The 15,769-nt window shown below is 50.5% G+C and overlaps 1 protein-coding gene across 1 annotated transcript in view; it reads left to right on the plus strand.

The window, feature by feature from the left end:
• The first annotated feature begins 318 nt into the window (after window positions 1-318).
• Window positions 319-15,769, plus strand: part of ANO2 (anoctamin 2) — a 362,906-nt gene continuing 347,455 nt past the window's right edge. The window contains exons 1-3 of the mRNA XM_030939846.1: window positions 319-368; window positions 3,526-3,710; window positions 4,961-5,287. Of these exons, the coding sequence (XP_030795706.1) occupies window positions 365-368; window positions 3,526-3,710; window positions 4,961-5,287 (516 nt within the window). The 5' untranslated portion in view covers window positions 319-364. The remainder of the gene's footprint in view (window positions 369-3,525; window positions 3,711-4,960; window positions 5,288-15,769) is intronic.

Below are 15,769 nucleotides of genomic sequence, written 5' to 3' on the forward strand. Positions count from 1 at the left end.
AGGATTGATATCAAATTGGATATGGGTCATGAGGAGAAATGGCTATCAAGACTGCTTCTAGATTTCTGGCACGTCGACTGAATGCTTGGTGGAGCATTTGCAGGAGGAGGAAATGCTGAAAAAAAATCCTGTTTTGAAGATCATACGTTTGGATTTGGACATGTTGACTTTGAGGCGCTGGGAAACATCCAAGTGTAGACGCTGAGCAGGCAGGGGAATGTGTGGACCTGGTGCCTGCAGATGTCGTCAGCATTAGGTGACAATGAAGGTCTCTGGAGTGATGGAGAGTGCCCAGGGAGAGAGCTGGCACGTGGAGACAGGCTCAGGCCCCAGCCTTGGGAACATCCATCTCCTCAATCCAGACATGGGTAAGCCATGCCCCCACCCTCATGGCACTGCGGTCACAAACACCCAAGGATCTGTTGTTCAAGGCAGCGTGGAAGGAGAGCCAAGGCAACGGTGAAGGAAGGAAAGATTCTTCCCAAATGGGTGACATGTTCCACAGGCTGTGTACGATGGCCTTTCCTTCTCATTGACCTCGTTCACCTCGTCTAAGCTTCTTAGGGAGTTCACGAGGTGTGTGCTTACCTGCCCCGCCCTTCCTAAGGGCAGGCATCACTCACGTTCCCCTTGGCCTTCCTCTCACGTCTGAAGCTGCCTCCCTTGTGTCTTTATTGCCTGGAGTGCCTCTCGCGAGCTGGGACGGCTGGGATGGCTGAACCATGTGCTGTGCTCTAATCCCTTGTGGGGAGAGGGAGGGAAGGGAAGCAGAGTCCCCAGGCAGCCAGATCTGTGTGTCAGAGAGCGAGCTGGGGGAGCAACTGCGATGGCTAGTGAGGGCCCTGAATGTCAGCCCCAAACTCCGGGTGGCACCTTTAGGGGATGGTGGTTCCTGGACAGCAGCTGGACCAAAGCTTTGTATTGCCCTTGAATCTGAGCTACTCTGAGCCACGGGTGCAAATCCGAATGTAGCTGCCAGGGCGGGGTGGCCCCTGAGTGAACATCATCTTTATCATTTCCCCCATGACGTATCCAGTGGTCTTGAGCTTTTTAGACATGCATGTAGAGGTTTCCAGGTCTTCTGGGGTAGTCCTTCGGTTCCAAGTTCTGTTCTCAGGCACTTGGGGGCACAGGTATGCAGAAAGGCACAAGGGAAGTGGGAGGAGGCCCCTGTTTTAGAGCCCTGAGCCTGAGCCCCATCACGTGTAAACCAAAAACTGTCTGAGACAGGCCTCAATCAATTTAGTTGATTTTGCCAGCTTTAAGGATGTGTTTGGGAGAGAGGTCTGTGTCTTTCTCCAAAGACCATTTTGAGGGCTTCAGTGTTTAATGGGGAAAAGCAGGCTGCGGGGGAAAGGAGTCTGTGGGAATCTGCATGATGCAAGAGAAAAGGAGCAGTTAAGGAATTGTTGATGATGTATTCGTCTTGCGCTTTGGACAAGGTGAGTATAGAGTAGCTGCCTGTGGAGCTATCTAGCCTTTTATCTGCAGCTGTCTGTTCAGGAACAAAAGGAAAGACAGAGTCTTGCCTGACTCAGCTTTCAGCTTAATATTTTCCTTTCGGCAGAATGATATGGGGTCCTGAGTTTTCATTTTCCTCCCACAACGCATGCCCACGCCTGCCCTTCTGTGCTGTCTCCCTAGGGAGCACCTCCTCTGCCTCCCGGCCGTTCAGAAGCTACCCACCGGGACCCAGCTCCGGCTCAATTACCCCAGAAGCCGGCTTTGACTTCTTAGTCTTTCTGGTCTCCCACAGTGTGGACTAGAGCCCACAGTATAGAAAGGAATGATGAAAGCGTTCCTCTGCTGGCCACACTGTGTTTCCTGCGTGTCAGCTCTATCTTCATAAAGAGCTTGTGTTTCTCAAGTGCAGGGACCGAATATTCTAGGTCCCCTGAAACTGTGTTGGAGGGCTGAGCACCTAAGGGGCTGCTCCGTAAGTTGGCAAAGGGCCAGGAGTTCTATTTCAACAGACCGGAAGAGTTGCCTTTTGTTAGTTCATTCACTGAGCAGGTGCTTAGGACTGAGTTGGAGGCATAAGGTGTTACTTCTGCTCACTCGGAGGTTAAAATGCAAACACTAACGATTCTAATCACAGCCTTTGATCACGTGCCCTCAGGCTAATCACCACCCTGGATGCTTTGCAGGCATTATCTCTTGTTCTCATTCTCACTGCGATCCTGCAAGTTTGAGATTCTCATTTTACAGCTAGAGAACAGGCACAAAGAGGTCCTAGAGCTGGCAAGTGGCAGAGCTGAGGTTTCAGCCTGGGCACTGGCTGTGCTGCTTTGCTAGGAAATGTTTCTCAGAGGAGAGAATAGATGGAGTCTGACCTGCCCTGAGACCTTGGCAACTCACCGGTTCCAGTGGGGTCTGCAAAGTGCAGCTGGAGTATCTGATCCTCAGTTCCCTCCAATTCTAACATGCGGTCATTCCATCACCTACTGGGGACCTTGCCCTTCAGGGGCGACACTGGATTTTTTCTGAAGTGGTCCTGCATTCCTGCTGAGAAGGGACTGCAGACCTCTGGGGCCTGGGTAGGGTCAGCAGGTGTGTGAGGGCCCGGAAAGGACACTGAAGGACAGTCCTTTGTTCCGTTGTTCCGAGGGCCCGCTTGGTCTGTCCTTGCTCTCTCCCTGAGGGAGGTGGGGGCTGGCCAGGGTGCCGGCTGGTGCTGCTGCCACAGGAGAGGCCCAAAGCCTAAGCCTTTGGTATTAATTCAAGGTGTCTCTCCAGGCAGTGCCCCCCCACCGCCCCACCCTGGCTTGCTCGATGCTGCCCCTTTCTTGTCTGGGGATTATGAGAGATTGTGACAACCTTGATCCGAAGGAGCTCCTGCTGGTGGCTCCAGGCTGTGTGTGTGTGTGTGTGTGTGTGTATGTGTGTGTGTATATGTGTATGTGTATGTGTGTGTGTGTATGTGTGTGTATGTGTATATATGTGTGTGTATGTGTGTATATGGCTGTGTGTGTGTATGTGTGTATATGTGTGTGAGTGTGTATGTGTGTGTATGAGTGTGTATGTGTGTGTACATAGTGTGTGTATGTGAGTGTATATGTGTGTGTGTGTATGTGTGTGTATATGTGTGTATATAGTGTGTTTATGTGTGTGTATGTATATAGTGTGTGTATGCGTGTGTATGTGTGTGTGTACATGGTGTGTATATGTGTATGTGTGTATATGTGTATGTGTATATATGTGTGTGTACATAGTGTATATATGTGTGTGTATGTGAGTGTGTGAGTGTATATGTGTGTGTGTGTGTACATAGTGTGTATATGTGTGTGTGTGTGTGTATGTGTGAGCGTGTGTGTGTGTGTATGTATTCTGGGGGCTGCACTTCCTTCTCCATGCTCCCTCCCCTGTGGCCAGTGTGAACCTGGGCTGTAGGAACTAACCAAGGAGGCAGCTGTGAAGCGAAATGGGCCATTTTCTCAGGGCTAGTGTGAGCGCACTCAGTACCTCAGTGTCTTGGATTTCCTTCATCTGAGGCTGTTTTGCCTCCCTTGTCTTTCCCTCTCACAGATATTCCCCTGCTCCCTGGCTCCCCACGCCGGCTGAGCCCTCAGGCAGGGACCAGAGGGGGCCAGGGCCCCAAACACGGACAACAGTATCTCCAGATGCCAGGTCCCCGGGCCCCAGGTCTGCAGGGCAGTTCCAGCAGAGATCCTGGCCAGCCCTGCGGCGGAGAGAGTGCCCGCAGCAGCTCTGTGAGTACTGGGCAGGGGTGGGGTCGGGGGACAGGCCGGCCCTGTTTGAGGCCCCCAAGGAGCCTCTGGACCAGGCCATCCTCCAGTTGGGAGCACGTGTGTGAGTGAAAGAGAGAGGCCTAGGGTTTGGGTAGGGCCTTTATCTCTTCTGTCTCCAAGTCAGGCACACTTTCCCAGTGCCCTGTTCTGGTCAGAGGAGGGTTGGGAAAGGAGAAGCCATGGCAGGCCAGTTGATGCCGCCAGTTGGTCTGTAGACCCCCTGGCTCCCCTCCAGCGAGCCTGAGCCTTCTCTGCTATGGTGGCTCTGAGTCTCTCCCTTGTGCCTGGAGCTTCATCTGGTTGCCCAGGTGACCTCTCAGGTGGCTGCAGAGGCAGCTGGGTTTCAAACCAGTAATAAACAGGGAAACACCCACAGGGAGAGGCCGGTCCCTCCCCTGCTTCACCGTGTTCTCTCTCCTCCTCCTCTTTGCATCTCCCCACCTCTGGCGTGGAAGAGAGCAGCAGTCAGTTCCCTGCTGCTGTCTTTGACAGGGTCCTCACCAGTGGCTGGAGAGGAGGATGTGGGGGCTGTGAATAGTGCCTGGTGAATTCCCGTGGGTGGGAGGGTAGGGGGCAGGCCAGGTGACTAGAAATTGGTCTTTGTTCCAATGGATCCAGAGAACCTGCCTGTGAGTATTCTGTGTTTAAATATGTAGTGTATTTGCAGGCAGTGGTGCAGATCTGCAAGGAGGTGAGCGTGTGTGGGCCATGGTGCCTGTGGAAGGGGGTGTGTGTGTTAGAGGGCACTCGGGTAGATATGTGTGTACACAGGCCCCTTCACCTGTATGGTGCAGGCGTGCTGGTGCAGGGAGACAAGGGTAGAGATGGCTGTGTGTGCATTCGCAGGTGCTTGGCGTGTGTGTGCAGGCGTGGGCGTGTGGCTCTGTGTGTGGAGGCAGGAGGTATGGTTGTGAGGGGTTTGCTGCTGCAGGTACAGTCTGTGTGTGAGTGTGAGTGTGTGCATGGATGCTGGAGCATGTGTGAAGGCACCAATGCCCAGACTGTCAACAGGTGGGTGGAGGGCTTTGCAGGCTGGCATGACAGATTAACTTAGGCTATTTGGTCCTTTTACTGGAGGCACTGGGGGCCTCTGGGCCTGAGGGGCTTGCTTCTGAGTCCACTTCCCTGAGCCCAGAGCATAGATCAGCCTCCTCTGTCTCTCAGCCCTTACTCACCAGACCTTGCCCTGCCTCTCTTCTCTCTCTGGCCAGGTCATCAACAACTATCTGGATGCCAATGAGCCTGTGTCCTTGGAAGCCCGTCTTAGCCGCATGCACTTCCATGACAATCAGAGGAAGGTCGACTATGTGCTCGCCTACCACTACCGGAAACGCGGGATGCACCTGGCCCAAGGCTTCCCTGGCCACTCACTGGCTATCGTCTCCAATGGGGAGACAGGCAAGGAGCCTCATGCTGGGGGCCCAGGTGACATTGAGCTGGGGCCGCTCGATGCCCTGGAGGAGGAGAGGAAGGAGCAGCGGGAGGAATTTGAGCACAATCTGATGGAGGCTGGACTGGAGCTTGAGAAGGACTTGGAGGTGAGTCACGCGGGTGGCCAGGGACTTGGAGATGGAATGGCACCACAGAACCGGGCTCCTAGTGAGGAGTGCACCTGACAGAGGGCCTAGGCTTTATTCTGGCAGGTGGACTTTTTTTCTGCTGGAGAAACCAGATTTTCTTTCTTTCTTCTTTTAAATTTTTTTTTGAGACAGAGTCTCAATCTGTCATCCAGGCTGCAGTGCAGTGGCGCGATCTCGGCTCACTGCAAGCTCTGCCTCCTGGGTTCCTGCTATTCTTCTAATTCAGCCTCCCGAGTAGCTGGGACTACAGGCGCCCGCCACCGCACCTGGCTAATTTTTTGTATTTTTTTTTTTTTAAGTAGAGATGAGGTTTCACCGTATTGGTCAGGATGGTCTTGATCTCCTGACCTCGTGATCTGCCTGCCTCGGCCTCCCAAAGTGCTGGGATTGCAGGTGTGAACCACCATGCCCAGCCTGGAGAAACCAGATTTTCTTGCCCAAGGACTTTAGAAACAGTCTTATATTGCTAGCAGTCCTGACTGGGGGATTCCAGGTAGTAGTGGTGGGTTGGTGGTGGTGTGCCAATCTGTTCTTTGGGAGTTGGGAGTTGGCCTAGTTAGACATTGAAGGCAAGAAATTTCTTCTTGACATTCTCAGGCCACATCTGGTGGCCTTCTCCATACGGTTTCCTCGGGAGGAAGACCTAGTTTCCTTTTTGAATTTTGGAATAAAATTTCTCTATATCAATCTCCTTCACTAAGGAATGAGCTTGTCTGAGGCCCCCTGAGGGAGCTGATTTGAGATGTATTTGGAAACTCAGTTGGGACATTGGACATATTTTATCAACCTATAAGCTACAGATACTCACACCTGTGGTCAGTGCAAGGGAATCTATGGAAATCCATTCATACACATATCCACCCATCCAGCCATTCATCCATCCATCTGTCCACCCACCCATGCATCCACCCACCCACCCATCCATCCATCCATCCATCCATCCATCCATCCATCCATCCATCCATCCATTTATCCACACCACACTGATCCTTTAAAAATGACCTTCCCTTGCCAGGTGCGGTGGCTCACGCCTGTAATCCCAGCACTTTGGGAGGCTGAGGTGGGCGGATCATGAGGTCAGGAGATCGAGACCATTCTGGCTAACATGGTGAAACCCTATCTCTACTAAAAATACAAAAAATTAGCCGGGCGTGGTGGCAGATGCTTGTAATCCCAGCTACGTAGGAGAATGATGTGAACCTGGGAGGCAGAGCTTGCAGTGAGCTGAGATCGTGCCACTGCACTCCAGCCTGGGCAACAGAGCGAGACTCTGTCTCAAAAAAAAAAAAAAAAAAAAAAAAAGAAAAGAAAAAAGAAAAAATGACCTTCCCTTGCCGTCTCCCCCAAACTCATTCTTACCCTTCCCACCTTCCCTACTCTCCTCCAGGTCATGGGCCTCATCTTGGGTCTGGGCTGGTCACCTTGACCTCAGGTCTTTGTGCTGTTGCCCTCTCTGCTTTGGGCACTCTTCCTCAGACCTGTGCATCACATTCCCTCTCTTCAGGTCTCTGCTCAAATGTCATCTTCTTCCAGACATCTTCTCTGACCATCCTAGCCAAAATACCCCCACCCCGTCCCTCTCTGTCCCTCGATCCTGCCTTACTTTTCTTCATCACACTTAGCATTGCTACCTGGAATAACAATGATGGACTTTTTTTTGTTTGTTTGTTTTTTTATCTGTGCTCCCATTAGCTCCATAAAGGCAGAGATCTTGTTTGGTTCGCTACATATCCCCAGCGCCTAGGACAGACTCTGGCACATAGAGGTGCTTAATAAGTGTCAGCTGAGTATATGAGTGACCTCCCTGAGCCTCAGGTCCCTTATCTGCCTTGCTGGATTATACTTAAACATGCCTCATCATTAGATGGGGTAATGAAAATGCCAGCAGAATGTCTGGTACATAATAGGTGCTTAATAAATGCTTATCATGATGATTTTAAAATCATCATGATGATTTTAAAAGCCATGCTGAGGCTTGAGGTGCCATTTTCATCAGAAGTCTGCCTTATAAGATTTAAGTTGGCTGGGTGCAGTGGCTCATGCCTGTAATCCAAGCACTCTGGGAGGCCGAGGCAGGAGGATCATGAGGTCAAGAGATCAAGACCAGCCTGGCCAATATGGTGAAACTCTGTCTCTATTAAAAATACAAAGAAATCAGCGTGCTTGCCTGTAGTCCCAGCTACTCAGGAGGCTGAGGCAGAAGAATCGCTTGAACCCAGGAGGCGGAGGTTGCAGTGAGCTGAGATCGTGCCACTGCACTCCTGCCTGGGTGACACAGGGAGACTCTGCCTCAAAAAAAAAAAAAAAAAAAAAAAAAGATTCAAGTTAATGCTCTCCTCAAACTGGAAGGGATCCCCAGAGGTCATACATCCTTTCCTTTCCCCTGTCCCCAGGCAGAATGGCATGTGGCCTGGCTCATGCCTCGTGGTGCTGGCCTGTGCTGCTTTGCCAGACCCTGAAGGCAGAAGACACTCTTCTGCTTTCCACCCATGTCAGAAGAGAGTGCTCTTTTAGGGATGCTTTCGGCTTCCTTGCTGTTGGAGTGCTGATTTTCACTTTTTGAAACCCAAAGCTCACTTGGTGGCTCCAACTGGGATCTGCTAACATGGTGTCTCCAAGGTAAAGATGCATTCTGAGCTCCAGGAACTTACCAGTGTGGGAGCTGTAGTGCATACCTCTGTTGTTGGGTCTTAGGGAGCAGAGGCCAGGGCTTCACTCAGCTGCTCAGTTGGGAAGCAGTGCTCAAGAGGGTGAGCTCTTAAGGCCAGTTACATATGTTCACATTCCAGGCCTGACTTACTAGCTCATGACCTTGGGCAGGTTACCTTACCCTTTTGGTAAAGCTTCCTGGTCTATAAAAAGGAAATAACAGGGTGGGGTGCAGTGGCTCACATCTGTAATCTCAGCATTCATCTCAGGTGGTGAGGCGGGTGGATTGCTTGAGGTCAGGAGTTTGAGACCAGCCTGGCCAACATGGTGAAAACCTGTCTCTACTAAAAATACAAAAATTAGCTGGGTGTGGTGGTGTGCACCTGTAGTCGCAGCTACTCTGGAGGCTGAGGCAGGAGGATCGCTTGAACCCTGGAGGTGGAGGTTGCAGTGAGCCGAGATCGCACCACTGTACTCTAGTCTGGGTGACAGAGCAAGACTCTGTCTCCAAAAAAAAAAAAGAGAAAAGAGAAGAATAATAGCAGTACCTTCTTCAATGGGTTATGATGAAGATGAAACAAGGTAACTAAATAACGTACCGAGAACACTAACAATGAATATTACTGCTATTATTATTATTTACAGTTGCCAGCTTTAGCAAACAAAAATGCAGCATGCGTAGTTAAATTTGAATTTCAGTTCAACAATGAATACTTTTTGTTTTCTTAGCATGTACAATGAAATATTGGGGACATACACTAAACATTATTCACTGTGGATTTGAAATTAAAATGTTACGGTCCTGGCCACCCTTAATGCTACAATCAACACCACTGCCCATCTCGACTGCTCCCGTCTCTCCAGCATGCTTCATTCTGGTTTCTGTCGGGTGCTCCCTGCTTTGGAGGGCACAGAGATGGCTCTTGGGACTGACCAGTGTTAGACTGGGGTCCTGGGTTGTTGTTCCTGTGGTTCCTGTTCCTGTCCCAGACTCCTCCCTCCCAGCCCCCACCCATGTCTTCAAGGCCATTCAACACTTTTGCATGAGGCTACTCCGGGTGGCGCAGCCTCCCCCAGCATCCCTGTCGTCAGAGCCTCCACCTCTTATTGTGGCCTACTGTCTTGCAGTGTTGTCTCTGTCTTCCAAAAGGTGGTTATTATGATCAGTGTTGGAACCTCGAATGCAAAGGGTTGAGTTTACCCTACTTTTCAACCATGGCATATTACTGTCACTGGTCTGCACAAGAACTCTTGGGTTATCTATTTAAATCTCCCCCGACCCTGCTCTGCGTGCTACCTTGCAGGAAGTCGTTCCAAGGCAGTCACCATTCTGGAAAAGATACAGTGTTTGTTTTTTAATTAAAAAAAAAAAGACTTTATTGTGTAGAACAGTTTTAGACTTACAGAAAAATCGGAAGATTGTACAGCGTTTCCATCGACCCCATTCCCAGTTTCCTGTATTATTAACACCTTACATTAATAGGATACATTTGTTACAGTTAATGAACTAATATTGGCACATTATCATTAACTAAGATTCACACTTTCTTCAGATTTCCTTACTGCTGCCTTTTTTTTTTTTTTTTAACCTGCTGTGATCTCTTTTTCTTTCTCTCTCTCTCTCCCCCCTCCCCTTTTCTTGATGAAGTTTTTGCTCTTGTTCCCCATGCTGGAGTGCAATGGCGCCATCTTGGCTGTCTGCAACCTCCACCTCCCGGGTTCAAGCAGTTCTCCTGCCTCAGCCTCCTGAGTAGCTGGGATTACAGGCGACTGCCTGTAATTTTTGTATATGTAGTAGAGATGGGGTTTCACCATGTGGACCAGGCTGGTCCTGAACTTCTGACCTCAGGTGATCCACCCGCCTCGGCCTCCCAAAGTGCTGGACAGGCATGAGCCACCACGCCTGGCCGATTTTTCTATTCAGAGTTGTCCTTAGACTTCTCTTGGTGGTGACAGTTTCTCAGAACTGTATGCATTCTTAATGTACATAGAAGGTACTGTTTTATAGCCCATTCTGTTTTTTTACTTTTTTCTCTAGCACTTTATTTTTCAGATCCATTCACATTCTGCATGTACATTGACTCCATTATTTCATTTTTCTTTATTTTTGAGACCAGGTCTCACTCTGTCACCCAGGCTGGATTGTAGCAGTGTGATTTCAGCTCACTGCAGCCTCAACTTCTAGGTGCCAGTGATCCTCCTGCCTCAGCCTCCTGAGTAGCTGGGACCACTGGTGTGTGCCACCATGCCCAGCTAATTTTTGCATTTTTTTGTAGAGATCGGGGTGGGGGCTTCACCATGTTGCCCAGGCTGTTCTTGAACTCGTGACCTCAAGAGATTCATCCACCTCAGCCTCCCAAAGTGCTGGGATTAGAGGGATGAGCCACAGTGCCTGGCCAGACTCCATTATTTTTATGAATGAGCAGTTTGCAGTCACCACAGTGTACCTAGTCACTCCCCTCGTAATAATGACACTTAGGTTGCCTCCAATTGTGTGCCACTGCAAAAAAGGATCTAGAATGAATCATCGCCTCCTTTGGGGCCAGCGTTCTGTGATATCCCCCACTCCCTCCATGCCATGTTGGTGTTAAATCGTGGTTGGAGATTCATCGGCTGGAGCCTGTGAGGTTCTGAACGACTTTTCACCATGTTAAGATGCTCGGCCGTGGCTGTGAGCAGCAGCCTGGAATGGGGGCCTCGCAGGAGAGGGAGACTTGCCTGACTGCACCTGGTGGCGGTTTGAAGCGTAGGTGCGGTGTCCCCACCTGCTCAGCTGACCCACCCTTCTGAGCTGGGCTATCTTTTAGGCTCCAGGTGCATTAACTTTAAGGCAAATGGAGAGCAAATGGGTTCCTATCAGAGACCTATTAAAAATGATTCACTTAGCCTTATGGATCAAAAGAACTTTGCATCCAATGAACTCTGTTTGAATATCAGAGAATTCACTTCTCACCCTCCTTGATAGCTGGGCATGCTTTTGACAGGATGATAATTGGTGCATACTTCCCATTTGGCATTTCACTTTTTCAGTTTTTGTGCATATTTCCATGTATTGATATTGCCCATGTTCATATTCTAAAGACAATGTATTTTATCAAATGTCTTTATGAACATTTGCTTTCGTAGTTTGACCATTTGATTAGAATTTCATTTAAAGTCATCCTTGGAGATGCTTACAGGTGACAGAGACATCTGCACCCTCACTTCCAATTCATATAAATGAGGGCCACCTGTTGGTGCTGTGCATCGTGTCAGAGTGGGAGGCTAATTTAAGCAGTTCAGGAGACTGCCCCAGCCTTGAGTATCAGAGAGTTTCCTGTAGTCTTGGCGGGACTGGGAGTGAGTAACCTGAACAGGCTCTGACACAGCTCTCAGGAGGTCTGGTCGGCCCACCTCCTCCCACTCTCAAAGAAACCTCCTGCTTTGACAGGAGGCCAGAGAGCGAGCAGGGCAGAGGCAGAGACTCACGTGCATGGGTGTCAACCGGGGCATCTGAGAGAGGAGTCTGAAAACCAGGCACAGGGCAATCCTGTGGAAGCCAGGAGGACGTGTTTGTAGACTTTGAGTTAAAGGCCTTCTCTGACCTTGCAGGCCCTGAAATCCTAGTGGACACGGCTCCAGACTTTATCCTTGTGGGCAGCTAGATAGCTGAAATTGGAAATGGAGGAGACGGCATGACAGAAAGGCCAGGTGCACCCTTGCTAGGGGCTGGCTTTCCTGAGATTGGGGGACCAGGGAACTGATAGCAGAAGTTGGCTTTAAAAGTCAGTGTGGCCTTGCATCTCCAGCACGTCTGTGGGCTGTTGTTGGAGTCTGTGGGCTGTTGTTGGAGGGGACAGCATACCATCAGCGAAGCCTGGGGGCCCACACTGCTTTCGGGAGGTGGAGCTCTCATCTCTGTCTTGGTATCAGTTGTGAATCCAGGAATGGCCCAAATCCTTTCTCTGTAGAGAGGAGACTCCCTCTTCTTATGCCATGAGATATCTCTGACCCCTGACTCCTCACCCTGTAGGTGTGGCAGAGCCTGGATGTCTGGCATCTCAACCTGAATTGCAGCACTGAGTCAAAGGTGGCAGGGGGACATCTTGGGTGTGTGACATTGTGTCCTCCCATGAGACCCATTTAGTAGAGAGGACTGAGAAAATCAGAATGTCACCTCACTTTCTGTTTTCTTTTTCTTTTTTTTTTTCTTTTTTGAGATGGAGTCTCACTCTGTTGCCCAGGCTGGAGTGCAGTGGCACAATCTCGGCTCACTGCAACCTCCGCCTCCCGGGTTCAGGTGGTTCTCCTGCCTCAGCCTCCTGAGTAGCTGGGATTACAGGTGCCCGCCACCACGCCCGGCTAATTTTTGTATTTTTGATAGAGACAGGGTTTCACCATATTGGTGAGGCTGGTCTTGAACTCCTGACTGTGTGATCTGCCTGCCTCGGCCTCCCAAAGGCTTCACTTTCTTAAAACCAGCTGCCACTGTTTCTTGGGCTCTGTTGCCATCCCACTTTCCCCACCTCCTTTTCAGGAAGAGGTGGGAGTGGCTTTCAGAAATTCTGTCTTTAGAGTGAGATTTAATCTATGGTTTAAAGGAAGAAAACAGAGTTTTCTGAGTGCCTTTTTTGAGCCTCATGATGTGTGGTTTTGCTTTCACTGGTGCTCATTGAGTCTTAACAAATACCCTGCAAGGCGGTGTTATTCCCAGCTTGGAGGAGAGAGGCCAACTGGCTTGGCCAAGGTCATATGGCCACTAAGGGGTCCTGCTGGGATTTGAACCCTGGCTGAGCTTTAGAGCTTCTAGGATCCTTGTCATTCCAGGGAGAATGAACCAAGCACTTTATACTAGTTTTCTATTCCTCCCTCCCCAGAGTTCATGGAGATCCTCTGCAGAGGCCAGCAGTTACTTATTCAAAGCGGGACTGATTTGTGGAATACCTATTCTCCCTTTCCAGAAGGAGCATATGGTGCCAGGGCCGCGAGCCCACTGGACTCTGGGCTTTTTGCTCTCACTGGAGGCTGCTCTGTGGCCTCTGAAGCACAGGCTGGCCCTGGGTCACCATTTTTTGGGACCCAGCTCAGTCCATCGCCTCACAGGGCGAACACTCAGACTTGCCGCTGTCTTCCTCACTCTTACGTGTATAAAATTTGTCTTGAAGCAGTTCTCCTCTTATCTTTCTCAAGTCTGGCTTTGGTTTTGCTTTGCTGGGGAAACTAGGGCTTAGAATCCTTAGGAAAGCCTTGCTGTTTAGTTTTCCAGGGTGACAGCGTCCCCTGGAGGCCTTCCTGCCCATTGCTTTGCCTTGGGCATCCACAGAGGGCAGGCTGCTGATGCTGGATCGGGGAGTGGTGTATTGCTATGGGATGGCGATCCGCAGGCCCCCACTGACTCCATTATAAAATGAGTCTGTTTTCTCCTCTGGAGTGGGATGGGGGCATGTGTTCCTAGGAAAGGAAGTAGCAAATGCAGGTAAAATGCAAATGTGGGTTTTAATGATGCCCTCATCTCTACTATTTGTTGGTGCCGCTGCAGTGCTCTCCTGAGTGTAGGGAACAGTCGTGCCGCTGCTGCTCACACTAATGACTGGGGAAGAGGCGATGATTTCCCCCTGGCCTTGGCTGTGTTCCTGTCCCACTTGTGCCACCTCGAGGCAGCAGGCTGGGGACTTGGGCTTCTCCCTTGCCTCTTTCCTACCCCAAGGGATCTTTGAGGAACCTAACAAAGAACCCTGCAGCCCCTGCCCCTGGGACCGCACAGCTGAGGAGAGGGAGGCACGGTAGGGCTGGCTGGATTTGATCTCAGAGGGGATGCCTCCAGGCAGCCTGGGGTGGGGATGCACAGGGAAAGCAGGGAGGGGCAAGGGAAGCCCCCGAACCCCCAAACCCAGGTGCATGTCTATTTCCATCTCCAAAGATTCTATAATGAAAACATTCACCTTCAGCATTCTCCTCTGATGCTCCTTTTAGCACCCCCCACCCCAACCTCCCCAACCCTGAGGAGGTTAGAGCAGCTGATGTCCTTTCTCACTGACTAGGAAACGTAAAGCACCTCGTCAAGCGGGCAAGCAGCAGGGCTGGGCCTTGCAACAAGGTCTTCTTGCTTCTGCTCCTCTCGTTCTTTATTATCTTGTACTCCCCAGGAGTGGCACTCGTCCAGCCACGGAGATGAACACTGTCCAGGTTTTGTACAAAATTGGGCAGTGGGTCTAGCGTAAAGCAGGCTGAGGGTTTACAAGGAGGAGGAAGGGAGCTGGGTGTGGCTGTTTTCCAAGTCCTTCACGTCTGGAGTCTTTTACCAACTGACACGGTGCTTCTAGAGATTTCTAGGATTCCTCAGAAGGGGCTGGAAGGAGGTTTCTGGGCTTTGCCATGCCATATCCAAAACTGCAGCACCAGATGGCACGGCTCAGCAAATGTCGCGATTGTCCTTGTCAAGGGTTTCCGGTCTGTGCATCACCTTAGCCAGCTATGTGCTTTGCTGATTTTCTTTGTTACCAGGTGCCACCTGTGATGTGTGAGAAGGTGGGATCATAGGACATTACAGCTGTAACAGCTTGAGATAATTTCTTTCAATTTCATCTTAGAGTGGGAACTGAAGCCCAGAGAGAGCATGTGACTGGCACAAGGTCACACTGCTGGTTAATGCCTTAATCGGATTAAATGCTGACATTATAGAGTCTATGCAGACAAATAAGCCAAGGGAGTCTGGCTTTCTTGCGTTAGTCTGTCTTTCTCCTAGCAAAGTTATTATCTCCCTATCCGACTGGTATTCCTGGTATAACTGTACCTGGTGTTCATGGCTGGTGCCTGCCCTGATTCACAATATGTTATGCTGGTTGTTAAGTATGTTGAGTATCACCCGTGCTTCCTACTGTCATTCACATCAATGTCTGCATTTGGTGAAGAGAGACTTGGGGGACAGTTGGTCTCTGTCTTGCTAATCATCCCTCTTCGCGGCACTGCTAGATGTTTTGGGCTCTGAGACACACATTGAGGGTGAAAGCCCTTCTCCATCCGTCACTTGATAAGTTCAGGGCCTTTGTCGGTCTGGGGCTGGTTGGGCAGTCGCAGCAGCTGTAAAGCAGCTGCCAGGAGGGACCTGCCAGGCTCGGCCTCTGGCCCCTCTCTCCTGCTTTTAGTTTAGCAGACATTTACTGAGCGCCTACTAGGTGCTAGGTCCTGGGTGGGCTGGGAACTGAGGATGCCGAGGTGAATAAGAGATGGCCCCTGCTTTCAAGGGAAGCAGACCTGACCTGGGAGAATCGCACAATAGGGTCTAAAAGTGCAGTAACAGAGGTGAGAAAAGAGTCCTGGGAGAGTGACCGATGGTCCGACGGACTGGGTAGGCTTAATTCTGTTTTGAAGGTCTGGGTGAAATCACCTTCCCTCTCCCTGCCCCCAGATGCTGGGGTCCAGCAGGAGTGGGTAAGCAGTGTTTCCTACCCCTGTCAGATCTCCAGGAAGAATTCGCCTTCAGGAAGCTGAGTTGCTGGCGTGGACTGTGCAAGTTTGAAAGGTTTAGCTGAAGTGGGTGGTGTACGTGGGTAGACAGAGTCTTTGAGGCTTTGAGGTCTGAGGATGCACAGAGTGGTTATATCTGGGCTTGCCAGATGATGAGGGTGGTTCTTGGGGCCGCTTCAGCCTTAAGTGTCCCTCCTTCACTGCAGACACAGTCTCCCTGCTACCCCGGACAGCTTCTTAGGGTGCTTATATCTGATGTCTCCTGGGGCCATGTGACAGTATCAGGGGTTCTTGAATCTTGAGGGTTTTGTGGATAGAATTCAGGGGTAGAATCCATAAACTTGA

The sequence above is a fragment of the Rhinopithecus roxellana genome, chromosome 10 (assembly GCF_007565055.1).
Source record: "Rhinopithecus roxellana isolate Shanxi Qingling chromosome 10, ASM756505v1, whole genome shotgun sequence".
NCBI classification, from domain to species: Eukaryota; Metazoa; Chordata; class Mammalia; order Primates; family Cercopithecidae; genus Rhinopithecus; species Rhinopithecus roxellana.